This window comes from Rhea pennata, chromosome 5 (genome assembly GCF_028389875.1).
Source record: "Rhea pennata isolate bPtePen1 chromosome 5, bPtePen1.pri, whole genome shotgun sequence".
In the NCBI taxonomy this organism is placed as follows: domain Eukaryota; kingdom Metazoa; phylum Chordata; class Aves; order Rheiformes; family Rheidae; genus Rhea; species Rhea pennata.
The window spans coordinates 39,476,941-39,492,256 of NC_084667.1; the positions used below are offsets into that span (position 1 = coordinate 39,476,941).

The window sequence follows — 15,316 nt, forward strand, 5'->3', positions numbered from 1 at the left end:
GCGATACAAAGAGAGCAGGCAGCTGGCCAGCACGGAGACGGGGGAGCTCAGAGGGCGATTCGGAGTCGGGGGGATATGAAGAATTTCCCAGCAGAGGCAACTTGTGGAAGCTGTTGCAGAGGCAGCTAGCCTGGTCCTGCGGGGACCTGCAGGAAAATTAAGGTTGCGAGGCGCAAGAAGGGGGCAGCTTCTCGACACAGGTGAGCAGTTGCCGGCAGTGGGCAGGGGTGGCCACAGTGATACCAGCAGCCGGCACGCTTCCAGTCCGACATGCCGCTGCCTCCCTGTAGCGTCCAGCAAGGCTGCCTGCTCAGGGGGAGCTAGGAGGGTCAGGGCGAGCCCCTCCTCGTTGAAGCGAGTCCGGCGGGGGGCGAAGCCGGAGCGGAGGAGAGCGTGGGTAGGAGGAAGGTGACAGGCGGCGCGCTTATGCAATGTGCGCTGCCTGGCCGCAGAGGCAGCTGGCCGCCGGCTCCGCTGCTGGGCTGGGCACCCATGCCCGGGCTGCCAGAGCCCACTGCCATCATCCCTGCTCCCGGGCAAGTGGGACCAGTGCAAGGAGGGGCTCGGCGGGAGACGAGCGAGGGCAGGGAGGTAGGAAAGAAGCAGTTTTGTAAAGCAGCATTCCTGCAGCTGCCTGATGGAGCCATTTCACTTCACTAGTAACATTGCTGCGTTCCCATCTTAACGGTGACTTCTTTAGGAAAGGGATTTTTCTGTGTTGCCCCTCTATAGTGCTGGGGTGAAGGGCAAGCAGAGGAAGGGGATATTAACTAGAGCAGCTTAAAAATACGCCGAGCTTGGAATGACCTAGATTGCCGAATGGTTGACTCAAGAAACTTCCCCTCCACCACCACTTAAAATGGGAGCCTGCTAAAAGTGCTTGACAGGTTTTTGTGGCATGAACCGCATAACCCAGTGATGGTGTCATTAGTAATAAGTCACTCATGGAAATGACACATTTTTCTTTACTTAGAACAAGTCAGGCTGGTCCAAAGCAGGCACAGTCACCAGAGGAAAATCAAGACCAGCAGCTCTGGGAGTGTATGTATATTTGTGTGGGTGGAGGGCTTCCTTTCTGTTCTTTTTTTCTTTTCCCCTCCTTTTTCCTTTTTTTAAGGAAGTACTCTGCTGATCTGGGAAAATGGGAGAGGGACAAGCAATAGGAGATAGCGGGGTGTGGGGGCCTGGGACCAATCTGCAAGGCCAGCAAGGGATGGCACAGGTTAGGAAATGGCAGGGAGATTTAGCAACAGATGGGCTGAAGCTGTTTGGGATGGAAGGAGATGACAGTTGGGGAAATGGGGGATTTACATGAATCAGTAATAGGGCTGATTCATCTGCTTTCTCATACCAACTGCTCGGAAAAAAGGACCCTGCAATGGCATGATGAAATTCAATGCCAAATTAAGGGAGGGCGAAAGCCGAACCTCAGGGCAGGGGGAGAATATGAGGGCTGAGCAGGATGGAGGGTGGAAGGGGAGCGGTGGGATGCGATGTGGCTGGAGGGATGGGTTAGCGCTAGGCTTTTCTCTCTGTTGCACTGAGGCAGCTGCGAATAAAGAAGCTGGAGAGGGACTGTGCGCATGCAGGCCAGGGGCAGCCTGAGGGGGTTTTGCGGGATCTGGCTTAGCAGCAGTAACGGCCAAAAGCCTCCTTCACGCTGCAGGCAGACAGCATGATTGGGAGGCAGTTTATCCCAAGCTGCAGCTGGGAGAGCATCGACCAGGAGAGGGCGAGTTGCCCGGACCAGAGAGCGCAGGGATTTTAGACAAAGTTGGGAGGAAGATCTGACTGGACTGGGCTGTTCACAGCACAGCATCCCTCGCACGGCGGCAGACACCTCGTGCTGCTGCCCGCGCGCCGTGGCTCTGGCCTCCAGAAACCCTGCCGCTGGCCTAGCTCTGAGAAACAGGCAGCGTCGCAGAGGTGGCTGGACTCTGCCCATCTCTCAGGTTAGGAACGGGAACGAGCCTGGGCTAAGAGCCCTGAGCAAGAGCTTTCACGCTGATTTTGGCCAGAGGTTTGGCAGGGCAGCGGGAGGGCAGGTCTTGTAGCTGGATAGGATGGTGGAAAAAGCAAAGGAGCCAAGCACGGGGCAGCAGCCACAAAGGAAGAAGCGTGAGGATGGTGGCACTGGAAAAATGCACAAACTTCCCAGGCGGCAGGAAGCTCTGACAAACCTGCAAAACTTGCCAAAACGCAATGAGTAAGGGTGATGGTAAGCGGCATTTCATCATGCTGCCCAGCTTAGTTGCCGGTACGAACAGGCTCCCACCCAGCACAAGAAGCAAGGAGAAGGGATTTTCCTGGCAGCTCAGGGAATGACGTGCAAAGTGGCCAGCCCCTTGGCTTTCCTTCCTTTCATTTAACCTGCTGCAAAGATGCTGGGGCAACGTGCTAGGGCTCGCTGGCCTGAGCCACTTTTGCTGCGTACCATGCACCACAGGAGCGCGGAAGGGAGGCGTTGCAGTGCTGGGAGCTGTGTCTCCCTGCAGGGCCAGGGCGAGCAGCAGCCAGGGGCGATGCTGGCCAAGGACGCAGGCTCAAAAGCAGCACCCCCAGGCTTACAGAGCTGGTCTCCTGCAGGCACTGGGCCTGAATTGGGCTGTGGGAAACTTACAGGTGGGGCCTCAGGCTGCAGCGAAAGCTCAGCCTGCAACCACAGCCTCCCAGCAGCACCAGCAGCTGCTGCTTAACCTCATTACAGGAGCAACGAGGGCAGGCTGTAATCCAGCTCTTTAAAGATGCCTTGGGTCTCCTGCCTGCTCCTAGGCTGCAAGCTGGGGTAAGGAAGTGGCAGCTGGCCCAGAGTTAGTTTGCAGCTCATTTTGCTCTGCTTGTTTGCCCTCCTCCTTGCTGCTGCAAATTGATAGCCCATTGGGGTGAGATGTCACCTTTTCTTCCTCATTTTGTTCTGGAGGGCTTTGGGTTGGATGCACTCTGCTGTGAAGAGTGGTGAAGAGGCCATGTTTCTACAGCTCAGGGTGGCTTTGTGTTTGCAGCACTTGTTCTCTGGGAGGTATTTAAGAGATGCGTGGGGATGGAAATGTTCCTGGCGCATCCCAGGCAGACCTGTGGCTCTCGTGTGAGGCAATTTCAGGGGCAAGGCTCTGCCCGTGTCATCATGCAGTACTCTTTCACTGGTAGGAGTTTCTTGCAGTCTGTGGGAAGCTGGATCAAGGCCATCAAAGCGCCAGGCTAGAAAGGTTTCAAGCCAGGTTGCCCCCATCGCTCTCCGTCTCTGCTTCACGCTTCCAGCCTATAAAGATGGCGTGAACATAGGGCAGGAAGCATAAGTTTTGTCCCATTTTTAATGGCAGGGAATTGGAGTAGCTCTGTTTAAATTGCTGCATGTCTCCCTTTAATCCCCCCAAAGCATCTCTCTGTGTCCCCACCTTGCCTGGGCATCTTTTCCAAACACAGTGGTCCTAGGTGAGCATATAAATTACTCCCTCTTCTCCATCCAACCTAGCGAAGGAAAGCCCTGCTGTCTCTCTGTTCTGCCTCCTGTGAGTGTGCCCTTGCCTGTGCCTGGGGCTCCTTCCTCACTGCTGCCTCTCCTGCAGCCCTTATGAGGATGATGGTGCAGCAGGTTTTATATCACCCGCCTGGGCGCAAGGGAGAGTGGGGAATTCGTGTTTCTGCTGGCTGGAGTCTCTGTTCGTGCTTGTACTAACATCCCGCTTGGCTCAAGGACTTATAAATCTCCACAGCTGGGGTTTACCACCAGCAGAGCAGTGCCACGCTGCGTGCCTGCTTTTAGGGAAGGCTCTGTCCCCTCCTGTGCCTGCCTTGGCTCTGGGGGACACCACTTGGCCCAAGCGGCTGCCCTAGCCTTGGCAGGGAGCACAGCAGGACACCCTGTGGCCACTGCCTGAGATGTGGCAAGGGCCCAAACCATAAGCTGCGTGTCCCGAGAGACTGCTTGAAGGTGAGCGCTTAGATCTGCCTTAATGGTTCAGCTCTTCCCGTGGCTGATGTGTTGCTGCGTGCCCGCAGCAAAAAAGAACAGATCTGCTAACTTCTGATGAGCTACTAGTATATGTTAAGTTGGAAGTATCCACTGAGGCTTAAGTTGCCCTGTTCCTCAGGTCTCCTAAGTCTCCATCTCCCTCTGTATAACTAGTTAGTGTCTAAATCCTGGTAGATACTTGCAGCTAGGCTGTTTCTCACTTAATGCCCCCAGGACAGGGAGATCGCAGTGCTTTGCACTCTATCTGCAATGCCACAAACAGCGGGCTCTCGAGTTCAGCAGAGCCAGAGCAGTTTGGGGTGGTTCGCAGCAAGCAGGCACTTGCCCAGCTCTTGGTTAAAGGTGCAGTGGTTCCAGCAGAAGTTCAGCGCCCCACTCCTTTCACCTCCGGATTTCCTTCCCCTGTCTTAGACATCTGCCTAGTGCCAGCACTGGAGCTCTCTGTTCCTCTTAGCTGTGTAGCTGTCTCAGTGCCTCACTGAGCCCGACACACAAGGCGAGATGGGCAGAAGGGCTAATTCTGTGGGCATGTCACTGTGCAGTTTGCCCTTCCTGGTGACAGCAACAGTGGTACAACAGGGTGTTATTTGGAGACACAAGTGGCATCTCCTCCAGGCTCATAGCTGGGCTCCTGAAGGGTTCCTAGGCTCAGTGCCCTCACTCTGCAGCCCTCCACTTTCCTAGTGACTTTGCTTTCATTAGGGAGTGGTCAGAGATGTTTGGTCAGAAAGTGTGCGGGGGGGGGGGGGGAAGGCCTGGCAAAGATGAGGGGTGCTGGAAGAGGGAACTGGCTGTGGGTTTTTCCCCTCCTATGTTTGCAGCCTGTGCCTGTGCTCTGCTGAGGGCCTGTGCACAGCAGAGTCAGGAGCTGGGCTGGCCAGCGCCCCACGGGCGAAGGGAGGTGTCACGTCCTAGCAAGCAAAGCCCAGGACTTTGCTATATATCTTCCCTGGTATCAAGTCACTGCAAAACCCTGTGCCTCAGTTTCCCCCTTTCCTCCAAGGGCTTCCCAGCCCTCCCTCCCTGCCCAAAAGCTGCTTTGTGTCCAGCCCAGCTTGAAACTCCTTGGCTGGATGCCACTAAGGATTTTAATTTCTCCCGGAGAACTGCTGAATGACCCCCCACACACAAAATCAGGGAGTTGTTTTCATTCCCCAGCGTTCCCAGGGGCCTGGCCCTGGGAGATGCTGGCTCCTGGATATTCCTTCCTTCATCTCCAGCAGGAGCAGCAAAGATGTCCCCACCTCTGGCCGGGGACCCTGCATGTGCACACCCCCCTCCCCTCCTGGACCCCATCTCTGCCTGACATAGGTAACCTTAGAAGGCAGGAAAACATTGGATTTAGTGGGGAATGTTTTTGGAAGCCCTCAGGAATGCTGGAGCCATGGCCAGCCATGTGCAGCCATGGGGCTGTGCAGCATGGGGGACCAGCTCTCCAGCTCGCACCAGGCTCAGGGGGAGCATCAAGAAGAAACTGGAGATCTTTAACCACCCACTCCATGTCAAATACACATCCTTCCCAAGTAATTCCTGACATGCCAGGAGAATCTCACGCCAGGCACCAGCGCTGTGAATAACAGGAGAGACCCGGAGCTGCCCCTTCTCCTCAACCCTTTGGGCTTGGCTGTTCGCTCCGAACGAAAGCTGGGAACTGGAGCCGGGGTACAGAGGGGAAAGCCCAGGTATTGGCTGGAGCCTTGCCAGGGACGTCCACTGCCTTTGGGATTCTTTGGAAGAGCTGCGTGGCTTTTTAAAAATGAAAGGCATGCTAGAGCAGTGGGCCGGGTGGGGTTTGCCCCGCTGCAGCGCCAGGCCCCGTCGCTCGGGTTTCCCTTGGAGCCCCGGCTGTCCGCGGGCGCTCGCCCGGGCGAGACGAGGATGGTCCTGTGGCAGCCCAAGATCACCTCTGCCAGGCAAGCTCTGGAGGAAGGGCTGCGCGGGGCTGTGAGTTCAGTCAAGCCACACCAAGCGTGCTGGTTTGGGCTCCCGCGCTCTTCCTCGGGGCTGCACGTGCACTTAGGGCTAAGGCGACATCCTGCGCCCTGCCACGGGGCTGAGTCTCCATGGCAATGGTTGTTTCTTGAGTCAAGGGTGACCCTACAGCTGTCTGCAAGCACCCTCATGCGCTCCACAGCCCCCTGTGCTGCTTGCCTGTGCTTTCCCCAGCAGAGCTGGCAAGGGACTTGCTGCTGGGCGAGTGCTCGCGGGGGCAAGGAGGGGGGCAGATAACGTTGCTAGGAGAGCGGCAGCATGTCCTGGCCTGCCTTAGCCATGATGTCACCCCTGGCGCTATGGCTTTTGAAGAGCGGTTCGAAGCCACATGCAGCCCCCAGTGGCTCTTCCTGGGTAGGAGCAAGATGGGGAGGGCAGCGGGTGCTGGGCTCTTGGGCTGTGCATGTGGGTGCCCTGCTCCCCAGAAAAGGTCTGGGTTGATTTGAGAGGAGTCCCATGTGCTTCAGCATGAGTTCCAGGGTCACATCTGGGCCCCGTTAGATCCCCACGGAGATTTTGCTGTGCCTTGTGGCTGCAGAGCAGGGGGGCAGCTGAAGCTAAGCCTGCTCCCGGCCACCCGGGGCTGCGCTGGCCGCTCAAATGAGAGGGGCAGCAGGGAGGTCCGCACGTGTGCGCACCGCACTCAGCCCGCTGATTTATGCTCCTTGGCAATGCTGACACAGTCCAGGGAACAGCCGTAACCAGAGCTGCCATGCACCTGTGCTGGGCCTCCTTCTTTCACTCTGATTTAATGTCCCAATTGAGAGGTGATGTCATGTCAGAAAGAGCCAGGGAAGAGGAAGTGCTGGAGGAGATAAGGTGCCTTAACTCTTCCCTTTCCAGCTTGGCAAAGTTTTGAAGTGGAGACTTGCACTAACTGCCGGCCAGCCAGGAAAAGATAAGAGTGGAGGAAAGAGAGGTTGGTTGGAGGTTGCTTTCCTCTTTGGACAGAGGGCTGGATGCCAGGACACCATGGCTTTCAGGCTGCAAGGAGATGGAGGATCAGGTGCCTGGAGAGGAAAGGCTGAGACCTTGTCCGTCTGAGCCGGGCAAGAAACTGAAAACGTGCCCAGACCTGACCTGCTTCAAGAGAGGGGAGAGGCTGAATGGAAATGTTCTAACCAAGGGCTCATTAAAATGTATTATTCAGCTGCAGAGATGGGCCAGGGATTGCCATGCTGAAGCCTAGGACTTCCAAAATGATTTGGTGGAGGCATCCAGGTCCCTTTGATAGCCAACCCCCAAAGTCTGCTCAGCCCTTTGGGTAATGTGAAACTCTATCTAGTCATTTGTATTTTCTAGAAAAACATTGGGAAGGCTGATTGGGCTGACACAACCTAAGGTCCTCTTTGTTGCCCCAAGCTGTCACCCAGATGCCCTCTGCTAGAGAGGAGTGAGATTGTGCTACCAGTTGCCTGGCTGTAGCCCAGAGAACAGCATAGCTGGGTGAAAGGGGCCATCGTGGGTCTCCACTGCTTATCATGAAACATTTCACGATACCTTCTCTGAATGCTATATTCGGCTATGTTATGCCCCAGCACGCTGGGAGGGAGGCTGGAGGCTCAAACTCCCATTTCAGGCTACGCCACTATTCTTAGTCAGGTCCCTTCAGTTCCCTAAGCCACAAAGCACGAGTCTGCGAAATGAGATAACCAGTGCGCTTATGTAACTGCACAGGACATGTGGCTGTTCTTTAAGTTTTTACGGCTCCCGGAGCTGCCTGGCAGGCGAGCGTGGCAGCGGCCGCTGCCCTGGTGCTGCTGTTTGAAGGTGGGAGGCTGCTTTGCAGGCTGCTTCATTTGCATTTAGGCCATACTTCTGACAGTGCCAGGCACAGCACTGGTAGCTTTGGTTGTCGTGTTCTACCTGCCACTGCCACAACTCAGGTTTTTCTCTCAAATATTGGACTTTAAGATGGATTTGATTGTAGACCAGCCTGGCACAGTAAACTGGGCACCACTTGCTGTCACGTTCAATAGCGTCTGGCCATAAAAAAATGCTAGGAAATCTGTTCAAAAGAAATTAAATTTCACCCCCTCTGGCAAAATCTACGCTACATCCCCCTCTCTGTTTTTGCAGACTCACTTTTCTAATTAGCACTGCGCTCACAGCCGTGTAAACCAGGCAGGCGTTTGGCTGCAGGAAGACGGGAAATCTGTGCATGGTGTCACTAACAGATTGCGCGACTGTGACACTTCTGCAGTTCAAGTGCAAAGGCCTGCCAATACTGATGGTGCAATTTCATCAGAAATCATAAGCTCAGCAGGGCTGGACAGAGTGGGGCACTTTAAGAAGCAGCAACGGGTAGATGGGGTCGGTAGTTGCTGTGAGTCTCAAGCGGACCCTCTTCCCCAACCCTGCGTGCTGTAATCCCGGGGAGCTTTGTGCTGCTGGAGTACTTTCATGTCGATAGCCCGTCACATCATCCCTAGTTTTTGCTAACAAATTGTGAACTTGATTGTCTTCAGAGTGGGAGGTAGCCAAAAGAAGAACTTTTTCTGCCTGTCACTTTAAGCAGACCTATCCAAATGAAGGTGCAAATGGCAAGAGATGGTGCAAGGTGTCACCTGGCTCACATAAGCATTAATACCTAAAGTGGCAGGAAAACAAGAGCTGGCTCTCTGTTCTGTCCTGTATGTGCATTGCAGTCATCACAATGCATCTGGGTTGATTAACAGTAGTTGTTGGCGTTTTGCTCCTCAAAAGTCCATTCTCACTGGTTTTACTACAATTTCATCCACAGCCTGGCCCTCAGGGTGCTGGGTCCTGACTGTGCCACAAGGAGGGATAGTCTCAGCCTCATGCTTGCAACCTCAATGTCCCTGTTTTTTGCAGGAGGGTTCGCCACCTTCTCATCCTGCTTCCCAGGGCTCTGTGAAGGGAAGCCAGCTGCCATCCTGCCGATGAGCATCTCCCAACCGTGCTTGCCTGTGGCCAATGTCGGCCCTACGCGCATCCTGCCACATCTCTATCTGGGCTCCCAGAAAGACGTCTTAAACAAGGTACAGCTCTGCCGGGTTGGGGAGCATGTCTGTCTTGCACCCTGTCCAGGCTGGGAGAGGGCTGACTCCTTCAGCCATGCAAAGGGCAGAGGGTGGTAGTGACTCTTCTCCCAGAGCAAGGACCATGCGATCTTTCTACCAGGAGGCTTAAGACACAGAGCACCTGGGCAGAGTCCATCAAAGTTGGGGCAAATGGTTGCTGAGCTTCAGTATGGTCCTGAGGGCTTGAAAGCCCTTCCCAAGTGCCCAGACCTAGTTAACACCAGCTTTAGCAGCTCTGTGATGTCCTTGGAAGCCAGAGGAAGAGGGAGAAAGCTGGGGCATCCCACTACGGTAGTGCAGGGTTGGGCAGCTGTGGCCAGAGGCAGGGCACTTTTTCAGGAGGCCTGAAAACTGACAAAGATTTGCCATGGGGAGAGAGGAGGAAAAAGGGGCTGTGTCCTTTAAAGGCACTAGAATGGCTGCATGGTGGTGTCAGACCAGGAAAGGAATTTTGTTTAAAGGAAAAATAAAGGTGAGAAGAAAGAAACAGAAATTGCAGTTAAAATGCCTATGGGCGCCTGCCCATGGGCAGGAGGAAGCCAGTCCAGCATCCTCGCCTGGGGAAGGCAAGAGGGAAGAGGGCCAGGGGAGAAGCATCTAACCGGCAGTGGGGAGTGGAGGCAGAAAGGAGGGAAAGAGAAATTATATACAGGGAGTAGAAGGAAATGAAAGAAAAATGCCAAGAATGTGAGCCTGGGAGCCGGGCTGGCTCCACGGAGCCGAGGCTGGGCTGCAGTGGAGCCACTGGGGACGGCCTTTTATTGCAAGTAGGGACTGACGGCCTGCGGACTTGGGGCTGAAATCCCAGCGCGGTCTCCAGAGGAGTCCGTGTCAGGCAGTCAAATTGATGGTTTCTTTTCTCCCCACCTCCTCAGAGGTTTTTATTCATCTTTTGGAGACTCATTTTCTGCCCTCTCTGTGGTGCAGTGGCCAAGAGACAGCTCTGTTCGTAGGCACTAGAGATGGAGCGAGCGTAGAGGTCATGCACAGGCGAGCGCAGTGATGTTTCTCCTCTCTGGTGCTTTGTTTGGCAGAGATCCCATGTGGCAGCTCCATGGGCTGACTGCTTTATGCCCGTATTTCTTTTTTCCTTCTGGGTCTTCCAGGCCAGGCATTGAGATCTAGCAGTTGGCACAGATGTTCCCCCTTCTCTTGTATATACTCTGCCCTTGAGTTATACAGATTATACGTAATCTGACTGGAGGGGAAAGGGATAGGGGTCGGATTAACCATCATGCAGGTGGGTGTAGCTCGTTTTGGTCGTGGGAAGGAAGGCATGGAGCTTGGCCTGGATGCAGCGATGCCCACCCAGCAAGCCCATGTCCTGAGGGGTGGCCCATATGTTGCATCTCACTCACTCACTGCAATTTTTCATCAGATCCTCCTTGCTTAAGTTCTCCTTGAGTCAGAAATATGGGCGGTGATGATGATGGCTCAATGGACGAAGCAGAAAAGTCACAGAAAACAGTTCACTCCTGAGTCAGAATGAGGGAAGAGATCATTTCTCTTGCAACCTAGCAACCTATGTATATCCCAGCCAAAAAAGTGCATGTTCTGAGGTACCAGTCGCTGCCCCAAATGAACAGGAAGTAGCTTGCCTGAGCCTCTTGCAGGCTGAACTCGGCACTGTTCACTGAAGAACTTTGAACAACTAACAAATCTGTGAGAACTAACAAGTTCCTGTGAGGTTTGGGAGCAAAGAAATGTGTTGAATTAGGTGGATGCATAGTCCTACTGATAACTCTCCCAACTGTTGGTGAAATGCTCCCTCTGTCCCTCAGCTTATGGTTTCTGAGTTTCCATCCAGACTTTTTTATGGTTTTCTTTCTTGTATTTTTCCATTGTTCCTCTCATACCAGGATTCTCTTTTTTTCTCCTTCTGGGACCTCCTTTCAAGAGTCTTTTGTCTATCCAAAGAGGGGTAAAAGCTCATCTTTCTCTGCCTGTCTCTGCTGCACTATGGTCAGCTGGGCCAAAGCAGCAGTGGGAGAGCCAGAGGAGGGAATACTTGAGCAGGCAACAGCAGAGGGTGTGTGGAAAGATAGACCTGCAGCACTCTGCTATCTGAACTCAGCTCATCGTTTGATCACTTTTTTTCTCACCAGGACTTGATGACACAGAATGGGATAAGCTATGTCCTCAATGCCAGCAACTCCTGTCCCAAGCCAGACTTCATCTGTGATAGCCACTTCATGCGCATTCCTGTTAATGACAACTACTGTGAGAAACTGCTTCCCTGGCTCGACAAGTCCATTGAGTTCATTGGTGAGATTTTGTTAAAATGTTTACTGTCCCTCCAATTCCCTGCCCACTTCAACCATTAAAGCCTGGGCAACTTATTTTTCCTCTACTTTCTTTCTTACTTCACACAATCCGAGTCACACACAGAGGTTGAGGGTTGGAGAGGGAGGCTAGAGTGATTTGGCTTATCATCTCTGACAGCATCAACATCTTTCTCTCTGCTTCCTCTGCTGTGCTCCAGACAAGGCAAAGGTGTCCAGCTGCCAGGTGATTGTGCACTGCTTGGCAGGGATCTCCCGATCGGCCACCATTGCCATCGCCTACATCATGAAGACCATGGGTATGTCGTCAGATGATGCCTACAGGTGAGTTTCCTCCAAATGATAGGGAGGAATTGTGCTAATATGCTTTACTCCAGCAAGGGAAAACAGGCTGATTCCAGACAGAGAGGGCTGCAGCTCCTTGAAGCTTTGCCTTGCCTTAGCTGAGGCCTGGGGTAATCCAGTCCTGCTGTTCCTTCACAGAGTGCATGCAATGAGGAAGTTTGGGGGCAGTAAATTGGAGGAAGGAGGCCAAATTCACAGAGCCTAGGAAGGCCTAGCTTTACCTCCAAAGCATCCTCAGGCTTTGTGGTTTCCCAAGACTTCTTTGTTTCTGAGGGTCTGGAATAAGGTACTGGGTGATGCCTCCTCTCCCCAGAAAGGCCAAAAGAGTAGGGGTAACTTGTGGAAAGACCAAGGGACAACCACAGCTGTTTCTATCTCTCTGCAGGTTTGTTAAAGACCGACGCCCATCTATCTCACCCAACTTCAACTTCCTGGGCCAGCTCCTGGAGTATGAGAGGAGCCTGAAGCTCCTCAAGGCTTTGAAAGCCCAGGGTGATCGGAGTGAGGGGGATGTCCAGCAGGACCCAGCTGAGGCACCTGAGAGCAGTAGGCACTCCACACCGTCTACCTCAGAAAAGGCCGAGGAGATATCGAAAAGCACAAGCTCAGCGCCCTCCCAGAGTGACTCTGAGAGACAAGCAGGAACTCCTAAAATCTTGTCACCCACAGCACTACAGCAAGGACTCAATGGCTTGCACCTGTCCTCAGAGCGCATTCAAGATACCAACCGGTTAAAACGCTCCTTCTCCCTGGACATCAAATCAGCCTATTCTCCTGGCCTAAGGCAGGACGTCCCAGGCCCGACCGATACAGGAGAAACCCCGAAGCTCTGCAAGTTGGACAGCCCTTCTGGACCCAATGGCATGTGCCAGTTCTCCCCGGTGCCGGACAGTCCGGATTGGCCGAGTGGGCCAGACCTCCTCTTGGAGGCCAAGGTGAGGCAAAGGCGGAAGCACAGGCATCAGGCAGGTTCCCCTGCCCATGGGCTCAGCCTCAACTTCAGCGGGGTGTGCGCTGTGCACAAAAGCACCAGCGTGGAGGACAATCTCAAGCAGACACTGCGGCTCAGCCTGCCCAGTGCGGGGCAGCAGCCTGTCCAGCCAGCAACCACGCCAAGCAGCACTGGCACCGGAGGGGGGATCGGCCCGTGGGCGGTCCACTTGGAGTCTCCAAGCACCCCGTCATCAGAGAATGCCTGGTACTTTGGCACAGACTCGGCTGTGAGCAGCAGCAGCGGAGGGAGTGGGGCTCTGTTTGCCAGCGCTACCTCCTACTCCTCGTTCAGCTGCAACGCCATGCAGAGCAGCTGCGAGATCAGACTGAGAGACAAGCAGCGGGCTGAGCAGCGGGACGGGCGTCACAGCTGGCATGAGGATGCCAATGCCGAGAAGCAGTTCAAGAGGAGGAGCTGCCAGATGGAGTTCGAGGAGACCATGTCAGAGGGCAGGTCCCGGGAAGACCTGGGCAAAATAGGCAAACAGTCTAGCTTTTCGGGCAGCATGGAAATCATTGAGGTGTCCTGACATTCATCCTGGGCACTTAGAGATCAAGGGTGGGGGGATATTTAAAATGGGGAGAGATTGGGTGGGAGTATTTATACCCGTGTGTGTATTTTCAGGAGCACGCACACCAAAACAAAAGACAAGGATGAATGAATCCAAAGTCAGGAAACATAACGGTGAATGCTTAGTGTCCCTCCTGCTCCTGACCTGTTTTCTCCCCCTCCCCTCCCCAAGGAACCCCAGCCACTTTCCCCATGTCACCTCAGGCCTTCGCATGTACCACGCGGCTTGCTGGGGCAATGGGAGAGCTGCCCGTTGACTGCCGGGGAGCTGCAGCATGCGGAGATCTGCAATTGAAATCCCGGTGTAAAATCCAAGCGGGAGGGGCAGGAATTACAGCCAACAGGCAGTCACGGGAGGGGAGGGCGAGCCACGGGGTCTCCTGGCCCGTGGGACGCGCTTGGCACACAGGTGCTCCTGCGTGGGGACGGAGCCCAGCGCCTCTCCCGCGAGGCAGGGAAGGGGCACCTGCTGTGGGAGAACTACATGCGCTCCTTCCCCTTCTTCATACCCCGGTGCACTAAGCATGCTCCCCCATGTTTCTCTGGCTAAGTATCCTAAAAATGCTGCACTAGAGCAGCCCTATACATATATAAATATATATTATATATAATATAAAAAACACACACACAAAGAAAAAGGTAAATGGTTTTACTGCGATTTTTATTGAGACGTAAATAATATTTCAATTTTTTTGTTTTGTTTTTAATTTATTGAAGCTGTTCATTCTGGCAATGATTTGCAGACAATGTGGGGCGGTACTTTCAGCTCTATTTTTACTGTGTATGGTATTTAAATCTGAAATACGAGTTTCTAAGCAATATCTGAGGCCTGTGGCTCCTTCTATAGCTTATGTCGACGACAAAGATTTTTCCCCCTCCGGGCACAGCAAAAAGGGGACAGAAAACGCTTTTGTGCACTTTTTCTAGAAACAAACAAGCAAATGAACCATAAAATCTTCTTACGACACAAACTGAGCCAGAAAACTCTCTTCTGGAAGCTGCTGCTGCTTCTTTTACCTCTTTTGGTCCCTGTTTGCTGCTCCCCGTCCCCGTCTCAGCCGTAGACCCCTTCCCTCCGCTGGCGCGGGGGGAAGGGCTGGCCTTCCTCCGTGGAGGAGGGAGAGGTGTAAAGCAGAGGGAAGGATGCTCCCCATCACCCTGGAGGAGTGAGGAGCGAAGGGGGCGCATCCCGCCGCGAGGCGGGCAGGGAGGCCTCGTCCTGGGCGGGCGTGTGGAGCTGGTCCCGGTGCTGGCAGGGCCGCGGTACCCGGGATTGCCCGGCAGCAGCCCGCCACGCGTGCACGCGCCCACATCCACGCGCACGGGGCCACGGCCTGCGCCGAGGGCCCCCAGCTGGGAAGGAGAGCCCGGAAGGGAAAGGCAGGCAGCGTTTGGGACTGCGGCTGGGAGGTGCCTTTCCCTCCCCAGCCCCGCGGCAGCAGGCTCCCGCTCACTCAGCTGTGTTGATAAGAAGACTGGGCACCATTTCCCGTTTGGAGAATGGTGGTGATTTTTCAGGTTTTGTCCCCTGTGCAGCCTTCGCGCCTGAGAAACTGTGGCCTGAGCCTCGAGGAGAGTGTGCTGGCAGAGCCCGTGGCCGGGAGGGTTTCCAGGCGAAAGCCTCTTCCCCAGGGCGCTCTCCGGCTCTGCTTCGGGTGCGCGGGGCATGGCCCAGCCGGCTCCCGCGGCGGCACTCGGGGGACGAGCCGGCAGGGCCCGATGCTCTGCACGCTCTGCAAGCGCAAGGGGCACCGCCACCTCGCTCGCAGAGGCGTTGGGCTGCTTTCCCTTGTGCGGCCGTCCCTGCCAGCGGGGAGCCAACTCCTCTCCCCTGAACCTCTCCTCCGGGCTTGCTGCGAAGCTGCTTTGCGGAGCTGTAGGTCCTGGTCTGCCTCCGTGGCAAAGCACCTTTCTCCCCGTGGCTGTCTGTGCTTTCTCCCCATCTGTCTGGCGCTGGTTTGCAAGCTGCTAGCTCAGGGTCCCGCTGTCTGTGTCCTGTGTCATCCCGGGAGAGTTTTCTTTTCTGGATCTGCGCGTTTTTTTCCTCTCCTTTTTTCCTACTCTCATTGTTCGTTTCTATCTTTAAAATCAGACTACATGTGATAAAATAAATGAT

General features: G+C 54.6%; 1 protein-coding gene across 3 annotated transcripts in view; it reads left to right on the forward strand.

Annotated features, from left to right (window-relative positions):
• Nucleotides 1–14,021, forward strand: part of DUSP8 (dual specificity phosphatase 8) — a 55,576-nt gene extending 41,555 nt beyond the window's left edge. For all 3 annotated transcript variants that reach the window (XM_062577996.1, XM_062577997.1, XM_062577998.1), the window contains 4 exons: nt 8,801–8,967; nt 11,115–11,274; nt 11,492–11,615; nt 12,022–14,021. In XM_062577996.1, the coding sequence (XP_062433980.1) occupies nt 8,801–8,967; nt 11,115–11,274; nt 11,492–11,615; nt 12,022–13,159 (1,589 nt within the window). In that variant the 3' untranslated portion in view covers nt 13,160–14,021. The remainder of the gene's footprint in view (nt 1–8,800; nt 8,968–11,114; nt 11,275–11,491; nt 11,616–12,021) is intronic.
• Nucleotides 14,022–15,316: the final 1,295 nt, after the last annotated feature.